The sequence below is a fragment of the Triturus cristatus genome, chromosome 4_1 (genome assembly GCF_964204655.1).
Source record: "Triturus cristatus chromosome 4_1, aTriCri1.1, whole genome shotgun sequence".
Classification (NCBI taxonomy): domain Eukaryota; kingdom Metazoa; phylum Chordata; class Amphibia; order Caudata; family Salamandridae; genus Triturus; species Triturus cristatus.
This window is the reverse complement of record NC_140585.1, coordinates 795,034,186-795,051,521: the sequence shown is the minus strand read 5'-3', so window position 1 is coordinate 795,051,521 and position 17,336 is coordinate 795,034,186. Positions and strand designations below refer to the sequence as shown.

The window sequence follows — 17,336 nt, the reverse complement described above, 5'->3', positions numbered from 1 at the left end:
AGAGATCAGGCAGATAACTGTCAATTGAGAGGAGAGAAGGAAGAAGAGAGAAAGGAACAATCACTAACACAATGTGACACATAGAACGGTAAAGGAGAGAATCAGAAAGCCGCAGCAGCAAGAGTTCGAAATATGCAAGATAAGAAGATAGTGAAACATAAACAGAGACAGACTGACAGGCATTGTAAGGCAGATAACGGGCTGCCAATTATACTGATAAAAACATCCAGACACTGATACATGCTGAAGGGTGTAGACACAAGGGCAGAAGAGCAAGATATGCAGCAGGCAAACAGTAGACATATGAAACAAGCATACGCTCGCGCTGCAAGTTAAACATATTTTTTTTTAAAAAGGCACGTCTGGCGAGTGGTGTGCGCGCACCATGACGAGAGAGGAAAGGCAGATGGCGCCTCCGCTCGTCATTGTGCGCGTAACCGCACGCTCTATGCCAGCCAAAAAGCTGTGGTCTGGATTTTTAAAGCCCACTCACTAAATGTCTCGCCAGAGTGTGCAGAACATGCGCTGGCTCAGGCGAGACCTAAAAAAAGACTCGCTGTGTAACAACCGAAGTAAAAAGGCCAGTCCTCAAGGGAGGTTATGAATGAAGACCAGGCGGCACTGAGGAGGGACTAACAAGCCTATTCACGAATCAGAAGCCAGCATTTACAAAGGACAATGACAAATGTGGGCGGGACTTTCTATTCCATACTTCAATACATCATGGCTCCCAGACCAGTGTATGCCCAGGCTCGAACTAAAAGGGGCTTATGCGGCAATTTCTCAGCACACAACAAAATTTAAATGCCAGTAAATTAACTGCACAAATATTGCATAATATATCAGAATTAGAAAAATTCACAAATGGAACACATTTTGTAATTTGAAGTGTGGTGGAAACAAATACTTTAATATGATCGAAACATCTGCACACAGGTGATGCTGTTGAGTTCCACACATTGAGATTAGAGCGAGAGTTTTATTGCACAATTACTTAAAATCATTGTAATTGATTAGTTAAAATCAAGTTGAGGACCCATACTTTTCCAACATTATATAAAAAACTTATAGCAATTTATAATCCTGTTAAAATAAAAATTTGGTTCACCATTTTATGAGCTTTAAAGGAGAGAAAAATAAGGCGTGGATTTTACAGCTGTCAGGAATTTCTTAAAACATGCGGCCAGTTGCACTGAGTTACCTTTCATACACTCTACCGAAGCTTCTTGACATGTCTGTACGTTTAGACACCAAATGGGGCGAAGCCAGTAAACTCTCAGGGTGCGCAGTTTCTCACAGATACACAGTACATGAATTAGTGTTTCCTCCTCTTTCCTGCAGAGTCGACACTGTGTGGCTATATCTTCCTTACACCTGCGGCCTTTCTTATATGCCAGCAGAGGAATTAATCCGAACCGTAGTCTCATTAGTTGGCGCTTCATTATTCCCTTTAAAGGAGATGACTGGTAGTATGGCAAGCCCCCGTTGTTATAAAGATTTGACGCCCAACTGCCATGGCTCAGATATTTCAAGGACAGGCCATCACCATTAGTGTTTAGTTAGTAGTTTAGCTGCTGCAGCTGCAGGTATGGAGGCAGACAATATTTCGTGAGCTTCCAATGCTTCTATGTAGTGTGTTAGAAATTCGTCCCAGTTTGACCCTTGGTTATATATCATTGACCAAATATACCTCTTTAGCGTACAATCCTGGGCTTCTTTGGCTTTCAAGCAGTAGGCTATAAACCTAGCTTTTAATAGCCACTTCTGAGATGTCAAGTTAAATTCCGTACGGATTTGCTCATGGGAGGTAGAAATGGTATAAAAAATACTTTGTGGAAGCAAGCTGACTGAGCTCTGTCTACCCATGTCGACATTTTGTCTTTAAAGGCTATTGCACCATAGGTCACTGATGGTAAAAATGTTGCCCCCATTGCTCGAATTAAGGGAGTTGGATCAGGTGTACTCATGGATTTCCTTACCTTCTAGCAAGTGTGCCAGCCCTTGCATTGTGGTGATATGAGTAGCCTGTCTTCCTTTATGATCAATTCAAACTCCCAAATACTTGTATGCGGGACTATCTCAATGGGTTTTCCATTGACATGCCTGAGCCCTTAAAAAAAAAAAAATGTAAATCCAGTATTTGTAAAGCGCACAGCTACCTGTAGGCATCCCGGCGCTGGGGGCCCTCTGGAAGATTAAGTGAGCTATTGCCCAGAGTCACATGGTGCTGAGCTGACCTGCCACTGGTGACGGGGATTGAACCGTGATCCCTAGCATCCAACGTCAGTCGCCCTGGCCGCTGCGCCACACCTCTTCCCCTCCCCTTGTTCATTATTTGTCTAGTGATGATCATCGTCTTTGATTTTGCTGTATTTATTTTCAAATTGTTTGCTTGACAATATAGTGTCAATGCAGTCAGAAGCTGCTGGAGCCCCACCAGGGTTTGGTGGAGCAGTGTTATTATCCGCGTTGTGCATTGATTGAATTTTAGTTCCAGCAAGTTTGGGGGGAAAAGCTCGAGCATCTACCAAACATTCTGGTAAATCTGCCAAGTACAAGTTAAAAAGCATCGGGACCAGTATACATCCCTGCTTTAGTCCCTTGTTGGTTTTTAGGTCTCGCCTGACCCAGCGCATGCGCTGGTCTGGCAAGACTTTTGTGAGGGCTCCAAAAAATGCTACCGCTGGCCTAGAGCTACAGTGCATGTGCGCGGGCGCGCGCTTACGAGCAGAGGCTTTCTTCCTCATGCTCATTAAGCGCATCGCTCGCCACGCTTGATCGCCAACGCCATCACTTTCACTTTCGCGGCCATCTGCCTCCCAGCGCGATCACTGCTGCGCGCGTAGAGCGCGTCTGCAGTCCTCGCTATCACGATCACTTCTGATTTCAGGGCCGCGCGGCCAATGCTTGTTTAATTAAGAAGCAATCACCGAGCATGCAAAATACATCCCATCACCCCAGAAAATATAGTGGTTATCACTATAATCCATGCAGTGCCTTGCGAAATCAAGAAAGACACTGACAGCTCGGCCAAAAGTTGAGGAAGGGTCGATACCAAGCATAGCTGTTAATGCCACATTAGCTGTAATGGGAGCGTTTCACATCCAGTTACAGTTTGGGTTTAATTTTACGAATTTGGTACAGCCACGACTGAGAAGTCACTAGCACTAACTTTACCCTTATGGCTGAATCTCAGTTATAGCAGAAGATGCTTTAGTGAAAAGCACTTGCCATTTGAGAAGCAGTTTTATTTTAGGCCTGGCCGAAATTTCAAATACACCGGTGTAATCTGAGAAATTATGCCAAATTACACGCAATTTCGTGTAAATAGGGGTTGCGCAAATAAAAATCCCTCCTCAAAAATGACAGAATGTTTACGACTCTTGTTAACATCCGTTGCGTTTTTTGTGCTTTTTATTTTTCATTTTTGCGCAAAGTGCTTGAGGCGAGAATGCATGTTCCCTATAATATTTTTTGTCTTGCATAATTTTAACGAAATTTTCCACAATTAAGCAAAAGTAATTTATGAGTTTCACACACCCCTAATTTATTTGTGCAAGGCTTTTATGGCAAGGCAAGGGGCTTGCTGTATGGGGATACTGAAGGAGGTTGTGCCACAGTGGCTTACTGTGCCACCGGTATACATGAGGTTTGCTCTGGCTAGTGGTAACTCCAGTGTAATTGCTGGTTTAAGGCTTGGGAAAATAAAGCACGCATCTTGCTTTGCCCTTCTTCACCACCTTGTGGCGGCATATTGTATGACACATTGCAGACCTGCCAAAGAGATATTCGGTACTGCCCAAAGATACGATTTGCTCTCATTTCAGTCAGTCAGTGCCAGAAATGCGTTGTGCATACACCATAATTTACCACGCCAGCATCTGAAGACAGTACTGATACATTCGAATTCACCATTGCACATGGCTGCTTGACTGAACCCGTCATCTATGCCCCGTAAGTGATTACACCAACAGTCACACGCAGCCTTACCTTTCTTCTTGCTACTGGCGGGTGACGCTGTTTTAGTGGGTTGGCGTCTTTTGAGAAGGCTCACAACTGTGCATTTAAGATGCTGTGTCACTCGGCGTGTTGTGTGTCCCAAAGAGTGATGGTGAGCGTGTCTAGAGTGGAGGGGGGAGCCAGAGGCGGCAGAGTCGTATTGCTGACTTTGCACGCAGTATACATTACAGACATGAAAAGCAACATTGAATGGCTGTGGTGTGATGGCATTGCTTGCCTACCGGGGAGATGCTAGCTTTGGCTCAGAACACTTTCTTTTCACATCTACCAGTTACATGGTTTCAGGGGGGGGTTGCACATATCACAGAGGCAGCACAGTTCAACATACTACCCTCAACAGCTTAAGCCAGATGTTACTATTCACTTGAGTAATCTGTGTTACTGAGTGATGTACTGCAGTTCCACGCTGCACTTGCAGAATCATATATGTAAAGGGATGCTACAGTAAGGGGGAAGAAAAGACCTGTAAATAGCTTCCTTCCCGCCAACTCGATGTCAGTTGATGATCCAGTAACATATACACCTTTACCAGTACAAGGTCACCATCGTATGGAGCCGACAAGCATCACCACCAAAGCAGCAATGTGTAAATCAAAACTCACCCAGTCAGTTTCAACAAAGCATTTAGGTATGGTCGGAAAAAACAGGAAATTAACTGTTGAAGATCACGAAAGTGGGCAGAGTTTTCGCTTTGGAGCCAATTTCTTATTTCTTTAATTTGTTGAAAGACAAAGAAATAATTACAAGATGCATTCATTTTTATTAGCGATAGGTAAAAGCACTAAACGAGTGACAGGTCAGTAAACTATACTTTCTTAACAGTGGAGATGTCAGCCAGTGCCCAATGATACCCTGCCTACATGACCATAGCAGTGCACTGTACCACCTGCCCCTCAAGTGGGAGTTGGAGTTCTGGGCCTCTTGATGACGGCCATCTTGGTTTACTTCAACAATCTGTTTTGTGCAAGCCAACTTTGATGGTCTGTGAGTTGGGGCACACAACAAGTGTTTAAGACCGACCCACAGAGGATAGCAAAATGTCTCTGTACCGGAGCTAGGAGCCACAATTGAGGGAGATGAGACACAATTCGCACATTCTCCCAAATGAGTGTAGAGTACATTCATTGGAGAGGCTTGGATCATTACTAAAGCAACAAGGAGGTGTACTGCTCTTAACTATATAATTGTAAGCTTTATGTACAGGTTGAACAATAGGCTACTTAAGTACAATTATTGGCCATCCTCATTTCTGTACAGGCACATTGGTCCTTTACCTGAGTGACACTGGTGCAGCCTTTGAGTTCGAAAGAGAAATGCATTTTGGCAAGCTAATTATCGTTTTACTACCATGATTTTTGCAAATGCTAATCATATAGCTTGTGTCTCTAATGAGGAAACACAACGTCATTTGTTGGTAGGGAGCCAACCTCTATTCATCAACAATCACTATTTATAGAGCATTCATCATTTTTTCATTTTTAATGGCTGTTATTGAAAAAATACCTGAAACACTTTTTGTTCGTTACTTTCCAAAGACATATAGTCCGCATTTATAAACTCTTTTACATAATCACTTTTAGTCGTTCACGTATGTTTTCCTTATACAGTCCAATCTTTTAAAGTTCAAGGATCAAAAAACATAAGTTATTAAAAACAAGTCCATCATATGCAATACAGCCACAGCCTTCACGTTAAACTTACAGCTTCTAAAGGGCTTAAATATTACGGAGTCCTTCTTACGATAATCCAGTTGCTACATGTACCAAGATCCTTCAAATTTAACGACAGAGAAATCTTCTTCGGGCCAAACCTGTGCTCTGAGGTATGTTATATAGGTTTAGTTCCAGCCCACTGTGAGGTGACATGGGCCTTATGCTTCCATGTTCTGGCCTAATTTGACCTCTGACTATTGTGTTTCTGGCTTAAGCAACCCTGTTTTCTAGTGCCATAGCAATGACTGTGGGTCTCTGCCTGCCATGTCACCAGAAGTCTACTGGTGCCTTTTTCGCTGGGCTGCTGATTGATGTTGTTAGGTCGAGCCTGGGCAGCTTATGCGCTGCTCTGCAATGCATGCTGTGTACAATTATGGATTTGAAGCTCCAACGACTCCCCGCCCATATTTATTATTGGCTTGTATCATTGTCCTTTGTAAATGCTGGCTTCTGATTCGTTAATAGGCTTGTTAGTCCCTCCTTAGTACCGCCTTGTCTTCATTTGTAACCTCCCATGAGGACTGGCCCTTTTACTTCTGTTGTTACACAGTATGTCTTAAGTCTGTAAGCACTATCTTCTTTAATGAGTTTCTCCTACTACACTCATAACTTGCATTCCTGCAACATTAATCACGCCAAGCACGCTTTCACTTTCCAAGCAGCCCAGAACAATGGCGGCCGCTTCTTGGAAATGAAATAGGTCTCACATTTACAAGAGTTTAAGCTATTGGCATTGTAAATGACAATTTATTCTCTTTATGTGTTAATTATCAAAACAGAGAAATAAAAGGCGTTGTCATTTACAATGCGAATAGCTTAAACTCTCGCAAATGCGAGACCTATTGCATTGCAAATGCTTGTTTTAATTACTTTTTAGTGCCCGGAAGCGGTAATTTGCTACACAGCTGTTCCCTTAACAGGTAATTTTGTACACATTGTACTCATTTTTTAATGTACCTCTCTAAGCGAGGCATTCTGCGTCTTTGAATAGTAAGTTAATAAAACAACATGGCTGCTGCTTCGTACGTCATTGGCTGGGCCACTGCAGAGGCATGACGCACGGCTGCATACACACAATTACACTTTTTATTTTTCTCTGTTATTGTTCAGCATTGAGAAACGAACACTTTTATTTTCTTTTTCCCGACGCGGAGCAGTACTGGCAAAAAGCATAAGCTAAGCCAGTAGGCCTGGCATTGCTTTCTAAAAGCAAGTCTGGGTGGCATTGCAATGCTTGCTTAATGACCTGTTAATTTAGCTGCAAATTAATTATTAACATTCTAGCTTTTTACATAAGGATTTGAAGCAGATCATATGAAAAGATGGCTGATGGATTGTCCAATTTCACAAAGGCTGCTCAAACCACAGTTTAACAGAGGTAATGAAGGGCAGGCAGGCTAGTCTTGGACGACTGCTGCCCACACTCGTTTTGAGGACTACCTTGTATGTGGGGGAAAGGGGAAACTGGCTTCGTCAGGGACTATATTAAGCTTTCGTTTCTTATTAAAGAAAAAGATCTTCAAATGCATCAGATGGTCACAGACCATACTGTCCCGCACAACCCCATTTATATCAAGAAAAATCGAAAAACCTTCCTACTTCGAGTTATAAACGCCCCGGCGGCCACACCTTTGAATAACGCACTACACAAACACTGACATCTAATCAGCAGACCTCAGACATACCACAAATAACAGCCACCGAACAAACTGCTAACAGTAAACAGAGACATGAAGAATGGAGCTCCTGTTTGTAATACATCTTAAGGTCGTTAGAGTTTTGAAAGGTAGGTGGATATAAAGCGTTCATTTCTATGGGGTTCTGTGTCTAATAAGTACACAAAGCAGTACAAAGTCGGACAATTTAACAGTAGATAAGCACACAAGTCCTACTACAAACAATGAACGATAAACCTATGTAATCCCATCCCTTACATAGCAGTTTGCAAATATCGCCAGCAGGTGGCAGGTTTTGCCAACATATCAAAGCCCCGTTATGGCAAGTACAGTTTAAGGGTGTTTTCGTTGTCTTTCTTGAGGAGTAAGTAATGAATCCCCTGGACTTTTTCCATAGTATGAAGATAGGGGTTCAGTTGCATCGCTGAATAGCACTTACTACATTTTACTTCTACTTTAGACACTATGGGGCATATTTATGAAACCATTGCGTTATGTTCACACCACGCAATGTGGTACATGCATGACGCAAACCACTAAGTCAGATTTTTAGGTCTCACCTGACCCAGCGCATGCGCTGGTCTGGTGAGACTTATTGAGAGGGCTCCAAAAAGTGCTACCAGGCCAGCCTAGAGCTACAGTGCATGTGCACGGGCGCGCGCTTTACCGCGAATACTTTCACTTTCGCGGCCGCTTGGCATAGCCAATAGGTCTCGCTTTTGGGACCTTATAAGTATTTAGTTATGCAACTGTTGCATGGCTAAACACTTATAAGGTCCCAAAAGCGAGACCTATTGGCTATGCCAATGCTTGTTATTTTTTCAGTTGTAGACCATCCAGAGGAAACACTTATCTTAACCAAAGTTTCTGAATACAAGGCAATAAGTGTTTTTAATATTGTTTGATCAATGCCCCAGTTTTTTTGTTTTTTCCACAATTTCGGAAGGGCCACACTATCGAATGCTGTTTGAAAATGATGTATGCTATGTACAAAGCCCTCCCTTTTTTAGGTCTCGCCTATTCTATCCCGCAGGGATGGGTAGGCGAGATTATAGTAAGCAGTCCGAAAAGTCTACCTAGCTGCGGATTGCGTGCAGTTCATGTGAACACAATCGCGCGCATTGTCAACAACTGCCACAACCACGCGCATTCTTTACAGCTTCCATTTTCTACCAGACAGTTCGTGCGCGCGCACCGCGCTCTCCCCCTGTTGCCACACGCATTCAGCTCACCAGACTGCACACACCCTCTCTCCATATGGTCACACACCTTTTCTTTGATCTCCGCCGCGCGTTCTCACAGGCTCCTCTCCGCCCACGCGTCTCTCCCCTTCCGTGTAGTTCCGCCCCGCCTTCTCTTTCTCGCATTTTCTTTTTTTGGGACTTTGTGTGAGTGACTACTTGACCTCGTGCCTATGAGTTTTGCATGCGTCTATTATATTTATTTACTTTGAATGTTTTTTTATTTCACTTTACGCACCCAAACACGTTAATTGTTTCCTTTCCTTCTTACATTCTTATGCGAAAAAAAACTCTCTCCACAAACAGCACTTTTATCCTATCTCGCCTCTGTGTTTTGCTGTCTGCCCTCGTCTTCAATAATTTCCAGCCTCTGTGTTCTGCTTTACGCATCCAAACACGTATGCTTTTGTCTGAGTTTCCTGCTTACATTCTCATGCAAAACAAACAAAAAAACAGTCTCTCTACAAACAGCACTTTTATTCTGTTTTGCCTCACACAATGCCCTACACACATTAGACCCCCCAAACTGCCACCTCACACACTACCCTACACACATTAGACCCCACAAAATGCCAACTCACACACTGCCCTACACACATTAGCCCCCTCACACTCTGCACCCCCTCACCTTCAAATAAATAAGAATACAGTTTACTTCCAAGGCACTGCAGTCATTTACGTGAGCCAGTGTCAGATTGTGTATTTTTTTTCAATACTAATACAACCTTTAAAGAAAATAGAAATACAGTTTACTGACAAGTCACTAACCAACACTGCCCCCTCTCACACAGACCACACACAATGCCCCCTCACACAGACCACAAACACTGCCCCCCTCACACAGACCACACACACTGCCCCCCTCTCACACAGACCACACACACTGCCCCCTCTCACACAAACCACACACACTGACCCCTCCTCACACACTGACCCCTTGACACACTGCTCACACATTACCCACTCACAGTACTTTAGGTCACACACCCTGCACCCTTACACCCCGCACACACACACAGCATGCACCCTTACACACTCACACTGTGCCCTCATACAATTACCCCACACACACTGCCCTCTTAAACACTGCCCCCTAGTTCGTACGATGTCAGTAGGTGCCCTTTCTAAATTTTAACAGAAACAAAAACGTTACAGGATCAAAGCGTTTCTAAAACGCATCAGTAGATTTTTGGGTTTTTTCGTCGGTTTATGTCTATTGGTGCTAGGTGTTTTGTGCTTCAATTAGAATTCTTGTTTAACTTTATTTAACAAATGGACAAAGTTCACGTGGACGTTGCGGTCTGAAAATGTTGTGGCGCGCGCCGTGCTCTCCCTCTGTTGCCACACGCATTCAGCTCACCAGGCTGCACACCACCTCACTCTCCATATGGTCGCAAACCTTTTCTTTGATCTCCGCAGCGCGTTCTCACAGGCTCCTCTCCGCTCACGCGTCTCTCCCCTTCTGTGTAGTTCCGCCCCGCTTTCTCTTTCTCGCAACTTTTCCGGAATCTCGGCTCTGTGTGACTTATTACTTGACCTCCTGCCACTGTGCTTTGCATTTATCTCTTATATTTATTTACTTTTGAATGTGTTTCATTATTTTACTTTACGCACCCAAACCCGTATGCTTTTGTATGACTTTCATTCTTTGCTTTCCTGCTTACATTCTGATGAAGATCACTCTCTCCACTAACAGCACTTTTATTCTGTTGCGCCTCGCTGTGTCTTGAGGTCTGCCCTTGCAAGTCGTCTGCACTGGTCCTTCACATACACTGGCCCCTCGCACACAGACCGCACACACTGCCCCCCTCGTACACAGCTCACACACTGCCCCCTCTCACGCAGACCACACACACTGCCCCCCTCTCACACAGACCACACACACTGCCCCCTCTCACACAGACCACACATACTGCCCCACTCTCACACAGACCACACACACTGCCCCCTCAGTCTGCACCCCCTCACACTCTGCACCCCCCTCACACTCTGCACCCCCCTCACACTCTGCACCCCCCTCACACTCTGCACCCCCTCACACTCTGCACCCCCTCACACTCTGCACCCCCTCACACTCTGCACCCCCTCACACTCTGCGCACCCTCACACTCTGCGCACCCTCACACTCTGCGCACCCTCACACTCTGCGCACCCTCACACTCTGCGCGCACCCTCACACTCTGCGCGCCCCCTCACACTCTGCGCACCCCCTCACACTCTGCGCACCCCCTCACACTCTGCGCACCCCCTCACACTCTGCGCACCCCCTCACACTCTGCGCACCCCCTCACACTCTGCGCACCCCCTCACACTCTGCGCACCCCCTCACACTCTGCGCACCCCCTCACACTCTGCGCACCCCCTCACACTCTGCGCACCCCCTCACACTCTGCGCACCCCCTCACACTCTGCGCACCCCCTCACACTCTGCGCACCCCCTCACACTCTGCGCACCCCCTCACACTCTGCGCACCCCCTCACACTCTGCGCACCCCCCTCACACTGCGCACCCCCCTCACACTCTGCGCACCCCCCTCACACTCTGCGCACCCCCCTCACACTCTGCGCACCCCCCCTCACACTCTGCGCACCCCCCTCACACTCTGCGCACCCCCCTCACACTCTGCGCACCCCCCCTCACACTCTGCGCACCCCCCTCACACTCTGCGCACCCCCCCTCACACTCTGCGCACCCCCCCTCACACTCTGCGCACCCCCCTCACACTCTGCGCACCCCCCCTCACACTCTGCGCACCCCCCCTCACACTCTGCGCACCCCCCCTCACACTCTGCGCACCCCCCCTCACACTCTGCGCACCCCCCCTCACACTCTGCGCACCCCCCCTCACACTCTGCGCACCCCCCTCACACTCTGCGCACCCCCCTCACACTCTGCGCACCCCCTCACACTCTGCGCACCCCCCTCACACTCTGCGCACCCCCCCTCACACTCTGCGCACCCCCTCTCACACTCTGCGCACCCCCTCTCACACTCTGCGCACCCCCTCTCACACTCTGCGCACCCCCTCTCACACTCTGCGCACCCCCTCTCACACTCTGCGCACCCCCTCTCACACTCTGCGCACCCCCTCTCACACTCTGCGCACCCCCTCTCACACTCTGCGCACCCCCTCTCACACTCTGCGCACCCCCTCTCACACTCTGCACCCCCCTCACACTGCCCCTATACACTCTGCACCCTCACACATTACCCACTTACACTACTTTAGGCCACACACACTGCACCCTTACACCCCGCGCACACACACACACAGCCCGCACCCTTACACACACACTTTGCCCTCATACAATGCCCCCTCACACACTGCCCCCTATTTTGTACGAGGTCAGTAGGTGCATTTTCACTTTTTTTTTAAAAAGTCACAAACGTTACAGGAACAAAACTTTTCCAAAACGCATTCTAAGCATTTTTTTTGTTGTTTTCGGTCAATGTTTGTCGGTGCTATGTATTTGGTGCGAAAGTTAAAACTATTGGAATTGTAAATGACAAAGTTGTTAATTTAGCTATTTTCAAAACCAACACACAAATACAAAATTTGGGATTTACAATACCAATAGCTCAAACTTTCCTAATGCGAGACCTATTGCATTGCAAATGCTTGTTTTGCTAGCGTGGCCTCAATCAAGTGGGACATACAGACCAATTTATCTTCGATGTGGCAGCCCTTTGGAAAGCCTGTTTGCGTGTAAGGGATCAATTTTCGATATTCTACCCAAGCCGTCAATTCTTGTAATAGTATACTGGCATAGCACTTCCCTTCTACTTCTTAAAAGCGTGATCATCCGATAGTTTTCAGGGTTGGATCGAGACCCTTTTTTAGGTCTCGCCTGACCCAGTGCATGCGCTGGTCTGGCGAGACATTTAGTAGGTGAGTTTCAAAAGTGCTACCCACATTTTTCTGCTGGCTACAAGCGTCCGTGCACGATGGCGTGCACGCGCACAGCTGCTTCCCGCATTCCCCCATCCCTTCTCGCCCAGCCATCTGCCTTTCCTGCGCCAGCCTTCAACACCATGCCCCTCCCCCTGCTGCTTTAGTTCGTCATCGCGATCACTTTCGCTTTCATAGTGATCGCGATCTTTCGCTTTTACGGCACAATGGCAGCTGATTAATAAAGCGGCCCGCCTGGCCTCTCCCCTCTGCAGCGTCGGTGTGTATATTATTGGCTTCTTGTGATTGCACATACAAAATCACTTTTTGTCGTAAAAATCCGGGTGCGTTGAGAGAAATTGCATGAGCCGTTATGAGATGTTGGTTTGCTTTCACGGTGTGTTGTCGTGTTTTAGCTTATTTGTAATGCAACACTTTTACATGTGCTCTTCTCAAAGTAAAAACACCGAGATGTGTAGTGGACTATAGAGAAAGCCCAGCGCCTGTTTAGGTGCTTCTGTGTGCGCTCTCGCTGTTTCTTTCTGTCTTTCTCTCTCTCCCACCCTCCTCTCAATCTCACTGGATTTCTTTCTTGCTCTCTGTTTCTCTCTCGTCCTAACCTTTTTCTGTGTCCCTAATTCTGAGTCTCTCTATTTCATTCTCTCTCCTTTCCTAACCCTCTTTGTCCCTGCAGTTCCCCTCTCTCTCTCACTCTGTCACCCTCTCTGTCTTTCTCTCCACCCATCTGTCTTCCGTGCTTCCGTTTTTCTCTGGGACCCTTTATTTCCCTGAGCCTGTGTCCCTCCCCGATACCAAATCTGAAATATCACCCGAGGCCGATTACCAAAGTAGGATTGAATCCATTTGGTAAATTGCTTTTAGACCAATAATTTTTTTTAACTATAATTTAAACTAACCCTGGGCGTAGTTCGCGAAGTAGCACTTTGCGAAGCTACGCAAAGTGCACTTCGCACTACGCGTAGCACTTTGCGAACTGCGTAGTACCTTGTTCGCACTGTGCCAGATGTCGTTTTCAATGATTGCATAGTGCGGACAAGCAACCGGCACTGTGCAATCATTGAAAATGGCATCTTGCACAGTGCGAGCTGTAGTTTTCTGCTGCTCAAGTAGATTTTTACTCGAGCGGCAGTTTTCTCAACGCGAACTGGTACTTTCTCATCGCGAGCGGTCGCGAGCATACGCAACCACTCGCAATGAGAAACCTGACCGCCTCGCGTTGGGAATCTCGCCAGGAGGTTTATTTTCCATGCTCGCGATCGCCAACTTGATGTTGCTGATCGCGAACAAGAAAAGTCTCGCCGGGATGTCATTTTGCTTGCTCGCGGTCGCCAACTTGACGTTGAGGACCGCGAGCAAGCAAAAAATGACCGCAGCACTACGCAACACTACGCTACGCGTGTTCGCACTGTGCTACGTGCAGTTAGCGTAGTGCGAAGTAGCGCGAACTTCGCAAACTACGCGAGCGTAGCGTAGTGCTTTGCCCAGGCTTAATTAAAACTAAATTTGTATGGATTCCATTGAAACATATCCATAAAAGGAATCCTCATAGCCTGTTCAAGGGTCTGTAATGTAACTACATTTAAAAAGACCAATAGGTCTCGCCTTTGGGACCTTATAAGTGTTTAGCCATGCAACAGTTGATGTTGTTGCACCAAGGATATTGTGCTGCATAACTAAATACTTATAAGGTCCCAAAAGCGAGACCTATTGGCTATGCCAATGCTTGTTGTGTAATGGGACTAGGAGGGAGCCCCCCCCCCATGATTCAGGAATGCTCCCAAAATAAAGTTGCCATGATTTTTGCCCATTTTTGTGCCATCCCTTTAAACACCATAGGCGGGATGCCGTTTGGGCCAGGCGCCCCGCCAGATCACATTTTTTAAATGATGTGCATCACTTAGTCAGGGTTTATTTTAATGGATTTGTTCGTTTTTGTGGCTCTGCTCACTTGGACGCCAGCCTGCTCCGCTCCCCTGGACGCCAGCCTGCTGCGCTCTGCTCCTCTCCCCTGGGCGCCAGCCTGCTGCGCTCTACTCCACTCCCCTTGATGCCAGCCTGCTGCGCTCTCCTTGATGCCAGCCTGCTGCGCTCCCCTTGATGCCAGCCTGCTGCGCTCCCCTCCCCTGGACGCCAGCCTGCCACTCTACTCTGTGCCACTGTACACCTTATCACAAGCGAGACCTATTGGCTTTACCTATGCTTGTTTATAAATGCTTCATTGTAGCTAGTGAAAAGTACTAGAGCTCCAAAAGTACTTCAGTGCCTTATGAAAATAGCCATTTTAAGAGTGAGAATCTTAAGATGATGTGGTGCAATAGAATCAACAGTAGGGAGCCAGTGTGAATTTGGTTGGTGGATCTAATGGTTGATATTTCTTTGTTTGGTACTCTGAAATTAAACTGTATAAGGCTGCATTGTGTAGAGCCGGTGAACTCTGGAACAAAGCAGATTTACTGATGTATTTTGAAATGTAAATAAATCAAATAAGGTATTTCTTATTTAGATACCGTTTTTAGTAAAGTGTTTTTTCTAACTTAATCATGTCTATTTTACTAGAGGGCGAAGTAGACGGCGATGGAGCAGCTGGAAAAAAGAAGAAAAAGAAAAAGAAGAAAAAAGGCTGTAAGTGCCAAGACCACAGAGCTTTAACTAGTTCATTATACCTGTCTATTCTGACAAGTAATTATTCTTTGGAGCAATATGTTTCATCGCCATCCTTGTAGGAGGAATATGTATTCTCTATAAATGTACTAATTATTATTAAGTTTTGATACCACAAGAAGAAAGTTACTATAATCAAGTGGAGTTCAAGTGTATATACACTGTGCTGTTGTAGTCTTAGGGGAACAATGGGCCGTCTGTGGCTCAAGCATGCTTCTCAAACCCCACCAGTCAAAAGACCATGTATTTTTTTGCATCCGATAAGGTACCATAGAGCTGTAGCAACTGCCTACCGCTCTACCTTTAACATTGTCGGAAAAAATGATAGATGTGGCTGCTAAATTTGAAAGCAGTTTTGATCGTGTTGATTTGTGTTGGGTTCACGTCTGATGCAGGGGTCACTGCTCAAACTAAATTGATTGTTTTGTTTTCCATTAAGAATTTTCTGATTACTTAACCCCTTCAGTGCCACGCCCTTTCCCCGCCCTGTGCCAGGCGTTACATTAGCGGGCGGGGTTCATGACGAGATAGTCTCGTCATGGGCACAGCGCAACCGTGCTCCATGACAAGACTATCTCGTCATGGGCACTGAAGAGGTTAATCTTGCTAAATAGAACGAAAACACTATTACTTGTCAACTGAAAATAGTTAATTGCACTTAGGAGTTCCTGGATGCTTGGATCTTTCTACTGCAGTCTCCTGTGTCTCCTCACGTTGAGGACCCAACCATGACTCTTACTGGTTGAGAAAAAAATAATTGAATACGCACTAGGATTCTTTGAAAGTAGGCAAAGAGAAAAAAATCATTGAGCCTGTTAAACACCAATGCAAGGTTTTCTTGGTAGTATCTTCCCGAGTGCATGCTTGTCTTTGGTAGTTCAGTAAATAAAGTGGCACCAATGTCTACATAAAATGCTCCCCCACTTTTCTTTTAAATCTTGCTTAGATTTACCGCAGAAATGTATCAGATATTTTCCAGATTACTCAAAACTGTTATGCATTTAATCCTCCAGCTAAATTGATTTGTATTAAAAGACAAACTTACCTTTTTGAGCATGGTATTTTTATTTCATTAACATCTCGTCCCACCAATCTGTTTTTTTTTTCTTTGGGATTTTTAATGTGCTTTTGTCATGGCCAAAATTGGGGTTTTGGAGAGTCATATGAAATTTTTCTAGCCTTCCGTAAGAGTCCACTGTAAATTCAAATTATTTGTTCGGAGTCTGACTACAATTTTAAACCGTAGTGCCTGGTGGATTTACAGTGCTTGTACAGAAATGTGGCTAAAAGTAAGCTCTGCTAAATAAGGTCTTAATTTGTGTAGGAATTTTCTAGTGCTCCGCACTGGTACTTAATTACCACTGGTATTTACTTATGATAATCCCCCACATGGCTGCGCTGTCTATTTTTGTACATTTTGTAATTTTGTATATTGAATACTTTTCATTAACAGTACAGGCACTTATGCAAAAATGTCCTCTTCAGTATATCAACCATTTTTTAAAGCGTACATTATTTTATTGATCTTGCTGAGAAGCCACAGCAGTGCTGTTTTCACATTACACCGCTCGTTTTGTAAACTGGTAATTTGAATACAATTTAAATGGCAATATAGTAGCTCTTCTTGTCCTTTCTTTCTCTCTGGCCAGGAGAAAATTAGTCATGAAGCTGCGTTGTGAGAATGTAAAATATCTAACAATGATGGCTGCTTTTTAGCAAAAATACTTGTAGTGGCAACGCTATTTAACTTGAAAGGTGGGCTGGGTAGGGGTGTGATCTGTATCATAGTTCTCATTGCAGGAGGAATATTTAGTTACTTGTTTTAATTGGAAATCTAAAAAATATTTGGTTTTAAAAAAATACTGCGTTCGATCAATGTCTATTTAATTAGTCTTATTTTCATGGTTACTTTGTGTGGCCAGTATAGTTGGAAATGATGGTGACAGCTTAATATTGCAGGAGCTAGTTTAGTTGCTGTTTGGCTTAGAAGTGCTTTGTTGTCTTTTTTGCTCTTAAAAGAAAACAAAAATAGCTTTCTTTTGCTCAGCGATGCAAATGTTTGTTTTCATTAATTTGTTAGATACTATAGTAACTATTCCTATAAGTAGTTCCTTA

The 17,336-nt window shown here is 45.2% G+C and overlaps 1 protein-coding gene across 1 annotated transcript in view; it reads left to right on the top strand.

The window, feature by feature from the left end:
* METAP2 (methionyl aminopeptidase 2) overlaps positions 1-17,336 on the top strand; it is a 163,311-nt gene that overhangs the window by 28,844 nt on the left and 117,131 nt on the right. Inside the window, exon 3 of the mRNA XM_085653380.1 lies at positions 15,117-15,182. Within this exon, the coding sequence (XP_085509506.1) occupies positions 15,117-15,182 (66 nt within the window). The remainder of the gene's footprint in view (positions 1-15,116; positions 15,183-17,336) is intronic.